At 37.8% G+C, this 18077-nt stretch overlaps 1 protein-coding gene and 1 pseudogene across 2 annotated transcripts; both read left to right on the top strand.

The window, feature by feature from the left end:
- Nucleotides 1-1090: 1090 nt before the first annotated feature.
- On the top strand, nucleotides 1091-12541 carry LOC149005685 (uncharacterized). Its single transcript, XM_089169121.1, has 7 exons — nucleotides 1091-1175; nucleotides 2297-2523; nucleotides 5162-5244; nucleotides 9773-9859; nucleotides 10860-11008; nucleotides 11116-11247; nucleotides 12225-12541. Exons 2-7 carry the CDS (start codon nucleotides 2376-2378, stop codon nucleotides 12412-12414), a joined length of 789 nt encoding a protein of 262 aa, XP_089025247.1. The 5' UTR covers nucleotides 1091-1175; nucleotides 2297-2375; the 3' UTR covers nucleotides 12415-12541.
- Nucleotides 12542-14188: 1647 nt separating this feature from the next.
- Nucleotides 14189-17732, top strand: LOC149005684 (uncharacterized protein At4g15545-like; annotated as a pseudogene). Its single transcript, XR_016169959.1, has 7 exons — nucleotides 14189-14572; nucleotides 14703-14771; nucleotides 16060-16113; nucleotides 16319-16385; nucleotides 16491-16565; nucleotides 16656-16899; nucleotides 17662-17732. The product of XR_016169959.1 is annotated as an uncharacterized protein At4g15545-like (transcript).
- The last annotated feature ends 345 nt before the right edge of the window (nucleotides 17733-18077 follow it).

Here is an 18077-nt window from a genome sequence, read left to right as displayed (position 1 = left end):
GAGAAAGGAAGATAGGCCACAAAAACAAAAACTTGAAAGAATGATTTAGTTGGTAAAGACTAACATCTTATAAGTATGAGATTAAGAGTTCCAATCTCTTTGGGGTCGGGATTTCTCACCTGTAAGGATTCGAATTCTCTGAAATGCTTGTGAAAAAGTATGATATCATGGAGAAATGTATAAGACAAACAACATTGTACAATAAAGATCAAGTACAAGACCTACCCGTTGTGAATGACAGAAACAACTTTCTTGTTGAAAAATACATCATTAACAGTCGTGATACATGAACAATAATTATCAAGGTTTAAATGTGTTGTGGGCACTTTCTTTAATGTATTTCAATGCCTCAATGTTTGTGCAATTTGGGTGACCATACGTTTTCATCTTCAAGACCGATCAACCCTTCACAATTGCATTTACCAATTTTTAGTGACATGGTTTAACGTTTTTAAAATAATGCTTTTACTAAAATGAACAACCATTTCCACATTTATATGTGGGGATATTACTAATATATATGCCGCCGGATGGGTGTGAGCCTAAGACCTCCCCATGGGAGTTTGAGTTGTTAACCGTTCAACTAACCTACCATTGGTTGGTATAGGTAATATTCCCCACCTCCTAATATAAAAAGCTACATGTTTCAAAAGAAAAAAAGAAAAGAAATAAAATTTAGGATTCTACTTTTACTATAGAAATATTTTAGTTATGAGTAATTAAGAGTAATAGAATTTGACATAATATTAGGATGTAAATATTTTTTGTCAATTATACTGAGGTGTTGCATAAATTTTAAGGGCAAATTATATATAAACTCTAGGTGTTTTTAATTAATTATATTTACTATCCTGAATTACAAATGCTCCTCACTGTTTAAGTAGAATTTTCCATTTATAGTTTTCAATTTTTAACAGTAAGGAGTATCTTTAATTGATTTTTTTTAAGAGTATTAAATGCAATTGATTGCAAATACACTATGCGTAACTTGCCTAAACAACACAAAATTTACCAAAAAAAAATGCCTAAACATTAAACATGCAAAAAAAAAAAAAAAAAAAAAAAAAAACTAACTACGGTGTTCGAACTTGTCCGTTTTCAGATCCATCTCCGCCGGCCGAGACTTCGAGACTCAAAACCCTAGTTGGCCAGCAAGTCTTCCTTCTCTCTCCATTGTAAGTCATTTCTCAACTTTTATGGTCTCTGTCGGCTAGTGTTTGATTACTTGGGTGCTCGATTTATGGAAATTAAAACCCCAATACTTTCCTTACGTTGCTCTGTGATTTTTGTTCAATGACCGTTCCGAATACGCTGAAGGAATAGTAGAGAAGAATGGAATAGAAATGGGATCTTTGTTTGAATCTTAGGAACTTTGAAATTGATCTCTCGAGCCAAAATTCATAGATTATAGAGGAACCCATGAAGGATTCATAGAGGAATTAGATACTTATATTTCAGCTTTTGTATGGGAGATTGGTTTGCTGATCTGTTCCACATTTGTAGAAGCTTCTGATTTTATAATCCATCTCGAGATCTTTCTCTTTGGACTTAACACAACCGCAAATGGGTTCAAGAAAGGGAAGTAACATTAGGAATTTTCTTGAATTCAGATTATGGTTGTGCAAGTCCAAAGTCTTCCTGAAGCCAGAGTTTCAAAATCTGCTAACAAGGCTTATTTCTTACCTTAAACTTTTCTGCTGGTTCCCAAAGTTTTACTGAACTCAGATTATGGTAAAGAAACCTGAGCTAAACTTTAGACTTTCAGATACAACTATAAGTGTGTTTAGTTTAGTCGAGGAAATATTAAACCGTCCGATTATATCAGTCCTGGTTGATGTTTAATTTAATAAGAATGCATTTAATCAATTTGAGTTTTGTCAAAACTTTGGAAAACACATTTTAGAGATACAACAATTTTTTTTAATCTCAAAAGAGATCTTTCAGACATGTGCATTCATGATGAATAAGAGAGTTACAACTTTGGAAACTGTCATGTGGACATGTGTGTCGTTTGTAGAATCTGATATGCATAACCTCTGACTCACAGTGCACTTAAGCTTAACCCAATGAATTCTAGACACTTAATACGATTGTTACAAAGGTTTTAACATGGTTAAGCACTTATGCCTCTTCCCACTTGATGCAGTTCGGGTAGATTTATGACATTGCTTTCTTTTCTCACATCTCTGTGATTTTGAATTTTATTTTATTATTATATTTTTTTAACATTTTAGCTGCTGATAGCCAAATGTGTATTAATTACTATTTTTGTCTCTTATGGCATGATTACCTCCAGAACACCAGTTGTTTCACGGTGACTATCTGTCTTCTTTTGGCCATTGATTGCACCATTTCAAAATACAGAAAGTAGGCAAATGGAAGGGATGGAAAAATGGACAGATTGGACAGATCAACTGCAACAATGGCTATCTCAAGTGGAGCACTGGATTCACCAGATTCCTGCTTCGCAGCTGTATGTTGCTGTTGGAGTTCTATTTCTAACATCTGTTATTCTGTTCTTATGTAAGTATCTTCTACCACATAACTTCATGTCTTTAAATGCTTGCTGCGTGCTTATAACAAAAGAAAGGGTTGTACGTAATAACTGGAAAATGTACTTGTTGGAGAGGAAGCTTGTTGCCTTGAAGAGGTGTTAGGGGGGGGGGGGGGAAGAAAAATGAAAAGGAAGGAAATGGTTGATTGGGTCATAGAAGTTCCCTTTTAAATTTTATCAGAAGCCCAGCCCAGTTTCCACGTGCTGATTCTTTATTCTCGTAGGACCTTTTTCTTTTTTTTGGAGGCGGGGGTGGGGGGGGGGAGGGTCTCTTGATAATATTTACTGTATAGTATGTGACCATCTTCTTGAACTGTATGCTTCTAATTTATATTTACAGTTAAAAGTGATAAAAGGTGAAAATTTAGTAGTTCTTGAGGTTTTATTGGGTAATTTCTGCAAGTTAGTGATGGTTTATTTTTGATGATTTATTTGGCATGGCATGCTTTAAACCCAGGTTGTTCAAATGGTCGGTTGATGCCTGCATGTTTGGGTGCTCAAGGCAAACTGTTGACTTGTCCATTTGAAAACATGTCATTTAGTTTTTATAACAGGAATATCATTGATATGATTTTTATTCAGGAAAAGAACCATAAAATGCAATTTAATGTCTGATATGAAACATCAACGCTACCTCAGAAGTGGAACACAATATTAATGCATGCTGAAAAATTCCACTTGATAAAATTGAACAATGGCAGTTCTCTTTTTATTTTTGATTGCCAAAAGTAGCACAAAGCATAATGTTGAAGATTGGAGAGAATATTACTCTCTCTCATGTGACACAGTCCTTCTTTATCTTTAATATAGTGGGGAATCTATAATGGATAAAAGAGCAAAGTACCCCTATAAAACTATGAGTCAGTACTACCCTTGTACCCATTTACAGCACCCCCCTGCAAGTTAGTGCATAGATGTCAGTATGTCCAACTTGGAAATAGTCGAATGAAAAGTTCCATCACTTAGCTCCCCTGTGGATGCATCATCTAACTGACCATGAGAAGGAACAAGTGAAACACAAATTAGATCATACTCAGTCTTCTCCTTGATAAAGTGAGTCTATGTGTTTTTATCCTATCATCTTGAATGAGATTTTCAGCAATGCTGACGGTGGATTTGCAATCACAGTAGAGCATTATAGGAAGAGTAACATAGACAGTTAAAACTAAGTAGAAGTCCATGAAGCCATAGGGTTTCACAAATGCCATGTTTGATAACACGAAACTTGGCTTCAGCAGTAGAGCAAGCCACAGCAGCATGCTTCTTACTCCTAAAGTAACCAGATTACCTCCCACTAAAGTATTGTAACCTGTGCCAGCTCAATCGACATCAATAAAAGTCTCAACTGGAAGATAATCATGAGGAGAAAAGAATCCATGGCCTGGAGCAGACATCTAGGAATATAAAATACGGCTAATTGCCTCCGTATGTGTGGAATATGGTTCATACCATTTAATGACGTACAAGTCTGACTGCATGGGCATTGTTCAGACAGTTATGGACTGACTGCATGGGCATTGTTCAGACAGTTATGGACAAGGTAAATCAGTTGGAGAATCCAGCTTGATATCTTCCCTTATCCACAGGTTCACCTTCTTTCTTTGTAGATGGATGTTTGCATTGGAAGGATAAATTATAATCTAAGCAAAAAAAAAATGTATGAAGAAGAATAAAATAAAGTCCATCTTAAAGAAAAATACATGATATCCAAGCATATTACCCCAATATTAAGTGTGTTTCATATACATAGACTCAAACCATAAACTATAGGAACTGTAGGCACCATGTAACTGGGAATTATTTTGTATTGTTTCACAAAAAGCTCATCTAGTCTGCTACCACTATTTGGGTCTTGTTATGAACTCCGTGTTACAGAAACCATGACTTTGGAGTTGACAAAGTAAAAGATAATAAGTTTTTGAAAAAATGTGCAAGGTTCCTATTCGTGCTGTTTAGAGGGTGTATCCGGACTCGCACATGTTTGCTACATGGCTAGTCAAGCGTGGACAATGATCCATGGCTAGAAAGACCATGTTCTCTCCACACATATCAAGTTTCAGCCAAGTCCAATTGTTTAAGTGGTTAATAAAGCTTCCAGGACTATGGTGGGTGCTTGCTTACAAATGGGCTGCTGAGTGCTAGGAAAGATCGTATAATGCAAGGTATTTTCAGGTTTAGGTCTGCAATTGGAGACTTGCTATTCTGAACCTCTAGTGGTGGGATGGCCAAATCACCTTTGGAGATGTCACAGACTCACAATTGGTTGATAGTGTGTAGATTCTCATCTGAACCTACTTGTCTTGGAAACCTGTCTCCCCCCCCCCCCCCCCGGGAGGGGAAAAAAAGGAAGCATGGTTTCATTTTATTCAGTGTTAAATATGGAAGAGTGTACTTAGAATGAACCAGCATTTATGAAAATTAAATGAATGATACCGAATAGTAAAATAAGAGTTATGGTAAAGTTTTATTTAGATAGGAATGTTAGATTTATTTGATGTGGCATATTAAATTGCTTCAACATGGCCAGATTTTGGTAAACTTTTCTGCCCCTTGATGAAGAAGAGGAAATTTGGTACTAATCTAAGTCTCGTTGCTTTCTTAATGCAGTTGGCCTGTTCAGGAGAACGAAATCCAATACCATTGTGCTTGCTGGTCTGAGTGGCAGTGGAAAAACTATTCTGTTTTACCAGGTTAGCTCTTAGATTATTAGTTTCACTTGTTGGGTGCATCAGTGTCTGCTATTATTATGTATTTTTTCAATCCTTATATCTGAATGCAGGCTTTCTAGATTTTGTTGTCCAATCTGTTTTCTGCCAACTATTTTATGACACTGAATGATATATGAATGGAGTCATGGTTGTTGAAACTTGAAACTTGAAGAAACAGGTACAGGCATGTCCTTGTCCAAAACAGGTTTGCTTTTGTGTTTGAAAGAGCTTTAACTGAGGTGGCTGTCCTTCTGTAGATGGTGTAATTGAAGACTTGAATTGGGGCTATAATATCTCTCTCTCTCTCTATATATATATGTATAGGGATAGACTGCAGAAAGTACAGTTATACAGCACATGATAAGTTACACCAACAAAAGTAGAAGGCAAATGTCAAGAAACCCACAAAATGAATTGATCAGTGAGGTGAAGACCCAGTGTAGGAAAATACAAAGGGTTAACTCATCAGCTAAAAGTTACCAGAATGCATCCTTTTTATGAGGAAAATTTTCCCCTGAGAGTACAGAGATCTTGCTGTCTTTAGCAAATGCTCGTATCCTGAATCCACTGGAGAAGGCTTAAAGTCATTCTATGATCAGCATAAAGTTCTCTATGATCACTAAGTCCGCTTTTGATGACCACCATGACTTCAGTGTGTCAGTTGCGTCTTTTAAAGGTCCTGGAACATACCACAACTGCCTTGGATTCCCAACTGAACTCTCGTCAACATTGTAAGTGTAATGGTATTTGGAGACTTTGGGCAAAAAAAGAAAAGGTATTTGGAGACTTTAGAGTCTGCATATGTCAATAGGGTAAACCAAACAGCCCAGAGGGTTTGATGACAACCATGACTTCAGTGTGTGTCAGTCACATCTTTTAAAGGTCCTGGAACATACCACATCTGCCTTGGATTCCCAACTGAACGGTCATCAACATTTTAAGTGTAATGGTATTTGGAGACTTTGGGCCCAAAAAAAAAGAGGTATTTGGAGAATTGAGAGTTCGCATATGTCAATAGGTTGAGGTATCAAAACCAAACAGCCCAGAGGCTGCGTCGTCTCACAAAGTAAGTAGCAGAGATGCCCTGAAGCATCTATTCAGTGAATGCCAACTTAATTGTCTTTGATGTCATAGTTTCTATGATATTATGAGAAAATCTGTTTCACTATTTAAACATTTTTTGATTCAATAACCCTCTGTACTTAACTTTCTCTATGGGGGCATGTGGTTGTTGTGCATGGCTGACATGAATTTCTACTAAAAGACTGGTAATGTAACCTAAATTGAATGAGGGCCAATCTTCCAAGATCTGTGAATTAGGGTTAACTCCTGCCCCTAAATTGCCAAGTTCAATTGTGGCTGTAGAGGTGATCTCCGAGTGGCGACCCCTAAGGTTTTGTGTGAATAACCTCTGAATCCTTTGGTTAGTGTTGTGGGATTGTAATTGGTTGATATGGGGGTACTTTTGGATTGATTTGGTGTGTATAGGGGATATCTCAAGTAATAGGGGGTAGGGGAAGAACTTGAGATAGCCTAAGGGGATCCAATGTTAATGAAGTGGGATGAAATTTTATCAAGTATAGAGTTAGTTGCCTAGTAGGTGCTCACCAAGTTACCATCAAATTTTGGTGGACAAACTTGGAGATACGTAGGATCTTGATATTGGAGGGAAAATTGGATATCTAATTCAAGAATTCATCTAATTTGGGTTTTGACTTGGTAGTTTTGGCTGAAAAGGGAATTGAAGGTAGGGGCTGTTGTGATGGTATGATGGCTGAATTTGGATGAAAGTGGTAGTGGCTTGTTAAGTGATAGGTTCATTGGAGGATGCCATGTAGAGGAGATAGAGGGTTACCATAACCAACTGCTTGGTGGGTTATAAAGGAGGGGGGGGGGTGGAGGGGTTAAGAGGAAAGGTATCAGTTGGTTTTTGAGTGTTTTGGGCAGCGCTTGGCTGAGGGGCAACAATGTTGTTGGTAGGGGGTGACTAGCACCATCAAAACCCATGTATCTTTCATATTTTTAGGTCATGCTTTACTAGTCTAGATAAGAGGTTCCTATCAAATTGGTGGCAGAGCGCATTTTGATCTGAGGGAAGGAAGATGGAGATTGGATCGTCCATATTTTCTAGTGAAGAGTGTGGATTCATGGCTCGAGGATGTTACATTCTTTTGTTTGAAACAGGAGATTGGTTATGGATACCGATTGGGGGGTGGCTCTCCAACACCTCGAATGGGATGGCTTGGATTGTGTGTTCTGGAAAAGTTGGCCAGAGTTTGATTGAACAAGCTTCAAAGATGCTCTGCAACTCGACTTTTGAGAAGGGAAGATAGTCGCGGGGGGGGGGCATTGAACTTCTAAAACCCGAGAGGACATAGAGCAAGAAGAGTGCGTCGTAGGAATTGGAGTGGAATCTAAGTATTCGACCACTATCGTGGACCCCACAAATGAAAGGAGGTTACCAAAAGTTCCTACCACAGGTGAGAAATTCTTGTTTAGTCAAGGAGGAAAAATCTTTAGAGGCAATCTCATCTAAACTGGTGCACGACAACATATTGGACGCAACATGGAGAGTTATCAAATTGGTAGCTCCACAAGAAGAGTCGGAGAGGCACCATTGATTCAAGGGAGAGATTGGCAGGGTAGAGCTAGCTCCGACAAAGCCTTCTTGGGCGAAGGCGGCTGAGGTAAGGTATTGCCGGTCATAGTGTCGGTGATGGGGGTTACGTATGGCGACGTGGGGACAATTAATCTATAAACTCCGACATCCTTGTGCCCACGATCAAGAAAAGGTGGTGGCTACAGGATTGGTAGAGAGGATGGGGGGAAATTAGGGTTATTATTACAAACATTGTTTGGGAAGGACTTTTCGAGTAGCGTTTTCTGTTGGACTGGAGGCTGAGGTCTAAACCAGGGTTGGGTTAATCACTGCCCCAACTCTAGGTTGCTTGATGCATTTGGCCCAACATAGTAAAACCAAGAAGTGGGGCTTAAAGGGCCCAACTAAAACACACCCACTTATGAAGCGGGATTTGGCTTGTGAAAGAGGGTCACATTTGGGCTCTAATAAAAATTGGTATCCATGCAAGCAGAGACCCTGAAGTTATGAACCATTTGTTAAACCTCATGATGGGGTTATTTTTGAAAATCAATTGTTTCTTCTTCTTCTTCTTCCCCCCATCTCATTGAGCCGGTTTGCGAACCCAAACCAAAGGGAGCCGAAAGCGGTGGCGAAGGAGGTGACTTCAACTCCGGTGGTGGTGGTGGGGCTTGTTACCATCTAAGTCGACCTTGGAGGGAGGATTGGCAATGACGGCTTCACCAAGAGTTCCAATCCTAGGGAGCTCTCGACATTTTCCTTGATATAGGGATTCCGGCCGGGTAAAAATTTCCCTTACTTGTGGATCCATTCTTGAAGATATGCATGCAGGAGCGTTGTGGCTACTTTGTTCCGGAAGGAACAAGGGTTCTTGGTCTTGAAAGAGTAGTAGATGAATTCGTTTTGCAGGTGACATACATGGTTCAGTTAGAGACCCAGTCCTAGGTAGGTCAGCTCCAAACCTGATTTTATGGATCAGTAGTGCAGTTTAGGATATTTTTTACTCAATGGAATATTTTATCTGTTATTAGTGTCAGCTGTATAGGGTTGCCAGTTTAAATTAGGTTGGAACTCTTTTTTGTATTTTTCAAAAGCAGACAAAAAGCAACTATTGCCTTTGGCAATCTATTTTTGAAACTATTGGCACTCCTACGACTTATTTACACTTCACAACCAGGCGGTTTTGCATATGTAGGTTTTGTTTTTGTTGCAATGACCATCTGTAGTTGTTAATTCCACTGGATTTTTGACTTGTTAGCTTTCACATGATGATGCTGATAAAACATACGAATGGTTCTATTTTAGCGTAGATAAGTCATGGATTGGGTTACATATGTATTTGGCCTTTGATCCAATGAGTTTTCTTCGAATTGGGCCTATATTATGGGTCGGAGGTGAATACAAGATGTACTTTACTAGTTAGTTTTGCTGGAGTCGTATTCTTCATTCTATCTATTGTTAAGTATTTTAACTATTCTGTATTGTGTTCCTCTGAGTCCAGCCTTATCTTAAGCTGCTTTGTTTGTTTGTTTTTATTTATTTATCTATTTTTATTTATATTTTATAATTTTATTTTTTATAATCTTAATCACTATCATTTTCTTACAATTTTTCATTTTGACACCAAATTTATATTTCATTCCATAATTTATTTTGGACAAAATTTGCCAAACTATTTTCATTATTGACAAATAATGAATTCTTGTACTTATTTCTTTTAAATAGGCATAATAGAGAATGAGAATACCAAAAAGAGCCTTAATGTCCTCATCACCCTGAAATATCGTTGTATACTGTACTTATCAATGTTAGTTATTTTGTATATTATTTCTTATTCCTGTCATATATGTGTTTATGTTAACATTTTGATCTATTATTCTGAAATGGCTATTTAACTTGTTACCATGCCAGCTTCGGGATGGCTCTTCCCATCAAGGTACTGTTACATCAATGGAGCCAAACGAGGACAGTTTTGTGCTTCATTCAGAGTCTTCTAAGGTAAAGAAGTGTCTTCTTTTTGGGTAAAGTATTTCATGGACATTGTTGTACTGTTGAAATTTGGAAAATTTGTTCAGTGATATTCTATGATCCTTGATGGCTAATTTTTGTGTAGGCATTTGTATGAAGTCTCAGTGATATTATGACAACCTTCTGCATGTTGGGCCAAAAAAAAAGACAACTTTCTGCATGCTGTTAGTTCTCAAATAATTCATGGATTTTATCCAAAAGATCAAGCAGTTAATGTCCACACCTTGTGTTCTGTGATGGAAGATGAGACCCTCCTGGATCTTCTTTGTAGCAATTTGATTTAATTGCTTGTCTGTGGCCATCTGTTTGGAGTATTTGTCGAAGTCTAAGTCTTGTGGATAACTTCAGCCTGACAGAGTTAACTGCAAGGACTCTTTGATGATTATATTCAGATACCATGACTAATTATACCCCTATAGACGGCCAGATTAGGCCTTACAATTTGGCACATAACAAATAAAACCCAAAGAATGAAAAGCACTTGTCCTGAAGAACAGGACCAGTTTTTGGACTGACTCTGCATCAGTAACACATGATTTAATATAGTTACACTCATCCTTATATGTATCTCCCAGAGTTTACCAAATAACTGTTGTAGTCTGTTGGCACATATGAAGTGTATGTATTCTTATGCAGAATGGCCAGGGAATGATGATTCCCTGAAGGACAATTGTTCATTGATATCTCTGCCCATGTTGATCTGTATATTGACTTTCAAAACCCTATGTTATCGACTACCTTATCAAATTATGATGTGCCCGTTATTCCTTATCACTTGTCCTGAAGGGAATGTCTGCTAGATTATCAATGTTTTCTTACTTTCCTCAAGGGTGAAAATTTCAAAACTGTCTTTTTCTTCTGTCTGTATGATTGCTCTTCCAGTAGAAAATAATTGATTAGTTTTTATTCTATATAAATGATAAGTAAACTAGTCTCAGCAGATGATTAATAGTTCTTGTCTCATGTGCAGAAGGGAAAAATGAAGCCTGTTCATGTAGTTGATGTTCCTGGGCATTCACGACTTCGACCCAAGCTTGATGAATACTTGCCTCAGACTGTTGGCCTTATTTTTGTTGTGGATGCTGTGGAGTTTTTACCAACTTGCCGTGCAGCTGCAGAGTACTAAAAGCTACAGCTTTGTGGTTCTAGCTATGCATTTTTTATGTACATAAATTTATACGTCTCTGTTCATGACAGTAAACATTTGTACTTTTTGAATGTCACAGGTACCTATATGATATCTTGACCAAGGCAAGCATTGTTAAGAGGAAAATCCCTGTACTCATACTATGCAACAAGACAGACAAAGTGACAGCACATACCAAGGAATTCATCAGGAAACAACTTGAAAAGGAGATGTAAGATCATTGCTTTTTCATTTGAACTTACTTAGCAATGTCAATCTGGTAATCTCTCTCTTTTGACCATGATATCCTGAAGGCAGCTACATAAGACTAAACTAGTCACCTCAATAATCACTTATGTGGCAGCTATCTCTCGTTACAAGGTCATCAGTCTTTAATGCTACACATACTTACATCCAGGATGGGAAACAACTGGCAAATGAAATGTGTGTTTTTCTGTGTTGGTATAGCATTGCTGTAGTCCTTAATGACCTGAGCTTTTTAGAATAAGAGGTTGTAATATGGTATCTAACCAGGAGGTTGGGTGTTGGATCCCTGGTAAGCGCAAGGCTATGTTCCCTACACTGTCTGCCCATTGGGGTGTCGTGCATAGCTTTGTGTCTGTGGTTTCCGCTTTTCTGTTGGAAGGGGGAGCTTTTACTTTACATTGAGCTTTTGCGATAAGCAGTTGTGACAGTAAAATTTAGGTTCCCCTTATTTTGAAGGGTGAGCAAGACAGAACAGGGTTATCTGCACAAATTGCTTTTTAACTGTACTAAGTTTATGCGATGGGGAACGAGCATGAAGTTACCTCAGATCCGATGTGATTGATAATTAGCTTGTGTTCCAGCAAAATTGGTAGATACAATGCCTTCCTGTGGTTGGTCTTAGAATTACTATTCTGTAGTTTGATATATTCTGATACACAAAACAAGTTATTATTTCGCGAGTAAAATTTGTTGTGGATGATCGTCTTCAGTTGTTATTCAAAATGGTAGGGTCTAGGGTGGTGTGAGAGCCTGCCTTCTAACTGTCTTGTAACACAGCCACCACCACACCTTTCCCTTTTTTATGTGTTGTTCTTTTTGTTTGTTTGTTTGTTTTTCTTCGGGGGAGAGTGGCTGAAGAAATACAATTTCATTACTTAAGTGGTTCTGATTAGTCTTCTGTGTGGTTGTTGATAAATCAATACATCTTATGTTATCCTACAGAGACAAGCTACGGACATCAAGAACTGCTATATCCGATGCTGACATTTCTAATGAATTTACGCTTGGTGTGACTGGAGAGGCATTTACATTCTCTCATTGTTATAACAAGGTGACACTTGCAGAAGCTTCAGGTCTGACCAGTGATATAGTGCAAGTTGAGCAGTTCATTCGGGAACACGTCAAGCCATAGAAGTGCTAATTTGCAAGCCTTGTGAATTTTTATGCTCTCTTAAAGAGTCTTTCTGGTTCAGCCTCCTTGAGTTGCCATTCCAGATGAAATAGCCCTTTGGGCTTGTCAAAGATTGTAGAAGTAGAAACCAAGATTGGTGGTCAACTGATTTCCTTGCTGGCCTCTTGTCTTTCAGCCATGACATGGAAGCCTCTTTGTTAGGTTATTAAGAAATGTGGTTTCAGTTTTATGTAGTTATTCATATTGTAAATCTCGTAGGATTGTTTTCTAAGTGGATTATGTCTTTTGAACTTCTTGATCATTTACAAAGAGAACGTATAGCATAGACGTAATTTGTTTTTTGGATTGAATAAAGAATTCATTAACCAGAGGAAACTTCTTGATCATTTACAATCGCCATGTCATAATCCTAGATACAAATTACAGGGAATTGTAGGAAATGATAATTGTTATTGATGTAAATCCAGTGTTGATTAGCCTACATTGTATTGTGCCTTTGTTTTTGGGCAGAATTATAACCCAATTAGGAATTAAATCTAATAAATTTTTAAAATTAAACCTCAAGAAAAGAGGAGACATGGACTTGACTTCTTAGTGGAGAAACCTGATTTCTCAGTGGAGAGGTCGTGGGTTCAACCCCTACTGGTGGCATATGTAATATCCCTAACCCCTCCCTAACCCCGATATATAAAAGCACTTTTGTTAAAAATAAAAAAAAAAAAAAAAAAAAAGAAAGAAAGAAAGAAAGAAAGAGGAGACGTGAAATTGAGAGAAATTTAAGGGATTCATTAGATTCAACTTTTAGTTGAGTTTTAATTGTTATCGTATAGCGATCAAAATTTGCCACTTGGACCCAATACTAGGTAAGACTCGGGCTTAGTAAAAGACTTAAATAAACTAAAGATCCTCATATTGGAATGATGGGGTCTTTATATAAGAGTTTTGATCACCTTCTCATTGGGGGAGAACAATGTGCCCCTTTGACACTTTTCCACAACACGATGATAGTATGACTTATATGAGACCCATTGAAGGTATCGCCTATGATTTATTTTATTAATTCATTGGTGTGCCACACCACTATTGTGTAGTGCAGTAGCATAAGGGGAGCACAAGCAAGGTGATTTGGACTCCTCAAATCAGCTCTCCTCTACTAGGTCCGGCATGGGTTGTCACTTGCCACCTCAAATGTGAATTTATATTTATATTCCCCTAAAAGCTTGAAGAAGGTCCCAAGCGTTTGATTGTTCGATTCAAGTGATACCTTAGTTGGTCCAGAATGTTGTGAGATAGCTTCAGGGGCTTGAGAAGAGAACCTGAGTGAGATTAGAGCCTAGCAGTTGGATCATCTCCTCTTACGGTAGTACAACCACAAATTATGTGGGGACAACAAGTAAAAACTAATAAAAAAATTTAAAAAAGTAAACCCCATCACCCTAACCTTGTGGTCCTCCTATAATTCTTGGTCAACAGCCATTGGGAGAGCACAGAGATCCGGACTCCAGTTTCCATGGGTTTCATAAATGCCTCAAAACTTCTCTCATGTAATGTTAGAACTTCTAGATGATAGATCCATGCTTAGCCCAATAACCTAAGTTCATGGGCTTCGTGGTTGGACCATGGGCCAACGATGGTGGACCGAGTCTCATAGCCTACAATCAAAATCAATTACCCTGCTTCTTGGAGGGAAAGTTGTTCAAAAATTTTCACGTGGATTTAATTCGAATATTTAACACGTTTTATCTGAATTTTGAAGTCGTCAGATCTTAGTAATCTTCCTACAAGTCAATCTTGCTTCTGGGTTTGTTGGAATTCGCTTTTTTTTGCAAATTCGGTTTTTTGCCCTAACTAAGCGAAGAAGAAGATGACCCAAACAAGCAGCTATGGTAGCAGCGGAAGTGACACAGATTTCAATTTACCTGATGAGATCTTATCAGTGATTCCAACAGATCCATATGACCAGCTCGATTTAGCGAGGAAGATCACGTCGATGGCGATTGCGTCTAGGGTGTCGAAGCTTGAGATAGATTCTGGTCGGTTGAGGCAGAAGATTTTGGAGAAGGATCGGTTGATTGTTGAGCTTGAAGAGAAGATTTTAAGGCTGGAGGAGACTTTTCGGGATTCTGAGGAGCGCTTGAGGATTGCCTTGGAGGGGAACGTAAGGGTTTTTTTTTTTTTTTTTTTTTTTTTTAATTATTATTATTATTTTTTATATTTATATTTGGTTTCTGGTTTTAACGGAATGGGAAATTGAATCGGTGAGGTTTGGTTGTTTGTCTTCTATACAGGCTAAACTATCACAGGAGCGAGATTCTCTAGCTTTGACCACGAGGAAACTGAACCGAGATTTATCCAAGGTTGGATTTTTAATTTGGGTTTTCTGGAACCTGAGATCTTGAAATAGCGATACTTCTTAATTCTTCTTGTCAATAGGTCATAATTATCCAACTTAACTCAAAAAAAAGCCCTTTCCGGAAAAATGCGGTTAGCGCAATGTTTTCCGTTCTGTCATTTTACTCTTATTTAAGGTCATTCTAGTTGTCACGCGTAGCTCATTCATATATTTTCATTACCTTTTTCTATGTCAATATAGCTCATGTGTTGAAGAATATGATCTTCAGAGCTGAATTGTTATCAAATTTATTTGGAACGATTGCTATGCTATTGGGAAAACCCTGGTCTCAACAACGGTTTATCAATTACTTTGGAGCTAAAAGGGGCTAACATGAATCCTGTAATTTGAGTATAGCTGCTCACAACTATTTAAAGTCTGTGTGACCAGTATATTCTAGGTACAGGGTAATAAAACATATTTATTTTGATGTTGTCCAATCTTTGGAATGTTATGGGTGAAACTCTGGGAAAGAATATTTATTTGTGTTGATTAGTCTGATCTTTGGAATGCTTGCTAAGCATAAATTGATAACTTTTTTTTTTCTTGCTATTTTATTTTTTTATTCTTGAGTTGGAGATTCTAAATCAACGGAAACTGAACAAATACTGATGGTTGACTAGAAAGCAAAGGTGTGATGATTGGAGGAAGATATTATAAGAAGATGATTGAATTGGCGATTCATGATTTCATGGGTCTTCAAAATTTTTTGCAAGTGCATATTTTACTTGTCTTTTAAGCAACCTTCTATGGCAATCAGTTCTGCAACACTTACCAATTTCCTTTGAACATCATACAAGATTATGTATGATGGCAATGGAAACAAAAATATCAAAGCATGCTGCTGCAAAGTAGTAAAACCAAGGTTTACGATTTTCTGGGCCCCCCAAAAATTCTGAAGTGTCTGCAAGCAGTGAAGGCAGAGACCTTTCCATGGTTCTGGTTAAACTGGCTGGTCTTTTGATGGGTTGGAGTTGTTATTTCTTGGTTGAAATTGTAGAGAACCAACGACTGATTTAGCATTGCTGCTTTTGCATTCTTTCCATCAATACGGACGGTATGATAGTTAACTATTAGTGGTATATATGTCATGCATATTTTGTTTTCTAACCAGGATTAATTATCTATTTGATCATTCATGGCTTTTAATATCCTTTCTTTCTTTGGATCTGTAACACTGATCCTTCATTTCAGTTAGTCCCCCCCCCCTCTCATTCTATTTAAAATAGACTAAATCTTTCATGTTTTTGCAGTTGGAGACATTCAAACGGCAGTTAATGCAATCTCTCAGTGAGGATAATTCATCTGTAAGATTACTGAATTAGTCTGTCACTTATAAAGTCTGGTCTGCATGTGTGTGTGTTTGTGTGTCTGCAAGAGTGTGGATGTGGATGGGTTGTATACATTGTTCTATGCATGTCTTTTGATCCCTATATGATTTGATTTATTTCTATGTCATATTATGCTTCAGAATAGTAGATCAAAAGTTTGAGTTCTCTCATTTTGTTTTAGGAGCAAGCTGAGACTGTTGATATTGGAACGTGTGACCAGTTGGTTGCTAAACCTTATTCCTTCAAGGGTATGTTTACATGATGAATCTTTTATTCACTACAATATTTTTAGTGTTGTCATTATATATGTGGCTCTGCATATATAGTTTTGTTGATGCCATCTTCTGCTTCAGATGATGCAATGAATAGGTACATGACAAAAAATGTTGTTAGTGGCTCTACAGAGATGGGGAGCATGAACGAAGATGGTATGCTGGTAGACTTAATGTTAGTTGAACAATGTTGTTGAAATAATCTTTCTTACTCATCTATTTCTCATGCTGACTTCTGGTATGCAGCCAACAGGTATGCCAGGAACAAATACTCTTTGACTCCATATATCACACCACGCTTTTACTCCTACTGGAACACCAACACCAATCTCACCAGGGTACTCTGCTGCTGGATCTCCAAAGATGACATCTGGCACAACTTCACCCAAAAAATACCACCTTGATAGAAGATCTACGTTTTCATCATGGTACCCATCAAGCCAGCAGTCCTCTGCTGCAAGCTCCCCACCTAGAGGAGGTCCATTGCCAGGTTTCTTACAACTTAAATTTTATATTCTTGTTACATCTGCTCTTGTTGTCATCATTGCATTTGAAAAGCTGCTATATAAATAATTGCAACTTTCGCATTTGTAGGGTAGGGAAACATAACATTTGATGCCATGAAAAATGCTAAAGCAAAGTTCTTTGGTTCAAGGGGTGAGCCTTGGCAGTTGGCAAATGGTTGGTGGACCACAGTTGTAGCCTAATGTCAAGGTATTGGAGCAGTCTCTTGGCAAAGATTGCTGGGGTAAGACCATGTAGGAAAAATTGCCCCTCCGGATTTTGCTTGTGTAGAAGCCTTATGCACCGAGCTTCACCCAAATTTCTTTGGTTCCTAGAACGGATGCTCACAGGGGTATTTCCAGTGCTACATGGTCATTTGCCCTCTGGAATGATCATGGCCAAACTACATGGTCCTGATGCTTGTTATGATCTAGACTTCTGATCATTTAACTTACTTTGAATGGTTAACACTAGATATAATACTAGTGGCACTTCAAGAAGCACTTGGTAGGATCATATATTTGGGTTATCTATGTGGTCTCTTTTGAGTACATACCCTGTCCCAGATGTACCTCATTAATTGGACGCGCTTCATTAAAAACCACAGTAAGAAAATGGTATTCATGCCAGTGTTAAGCTAACTTATTATTCCGTCCTGTTCTTCCTTTACTATTTGTGGTCTATGATCATACCTGGTTGGACTCCCCCTTTTGCATCTAATTACTTGTATTTGGCTTGTACAACTTAGGACGAACTCCTCGAATTGATGGCAAAGAGTTTTTCAGGCAGTTAGGTCAGTTTTCATGTCCAGTTTTCTGATGGATAACATTAAATGAAAATGATTTGTGGTTCTGAAGATTTTACTATTTTTATGTTTTCTAATCCATCCAGGAGTCAGTTTTTCATAGAGTAATTCAAAGCATTTCTAGCCAACATTAAGGAGCTTAATGCTCATAAATAATTTCGCAGGAGGTATTTCAGCCGCTGGAGTCATCCAGTATCTGCAAGTCCCTTCTTTTCCTCAGTTAATTGTTTCTACTTTCTGGATATTGGCTTAACAGAAAGCAATTGTACTCTTCCATTCAGGAAACCTTAAAGAAGAAGCAGAAGAGATATTTTGGAACAGATAATCAAGACCTTTACTCATCTTTCCAAGGGTTGATT

This window comes from Hakea prostrata, chromosome 9 (assembly GCF_041222555.1).
Source record: "Hakea prostrata isolate BN-2017 chromosome 9, UWA_Hpros_2, whole genome shotgun sequence".
NCBI classification, from domain to species: domain Eukaryota; kingdom Viridiplantae; phylum Streptophyta; class Magnoliopsida; order Proteales; family Proteaceae; genus Hakea; species Hakea prostrata.
Note: the sequence above shows the minus strand (reverse complement) of the source record. Positions and strands in the feature narration are given on the sequence as shown.

Excerpts from the sequence above, each read along its gene's own strand:
- LOC149005685 (XM_089169121.1), top strand. The coding sequence starts at position 2,376 with ATGGAAGGGATGGAAAAATGGACAGATTGGACAGATCAACTGCAACAA. Across the intron at positions 2,524-5,161 it reads ATCTGTTATTCTGTTCTTAT|TTGGCCTGTTCAGGAGAACG; the intron begins GTAAGTATCTTC and ends TTCTTAATGCAG. Across the intron at positions 9,860-10,859 it reads TTCATTCAGAGTCTTCTAAG|AAGGGAAAAATGAAGCCTGT; the intron begins GTAAAGAAGTGT and ends TCTCATGTGCAG.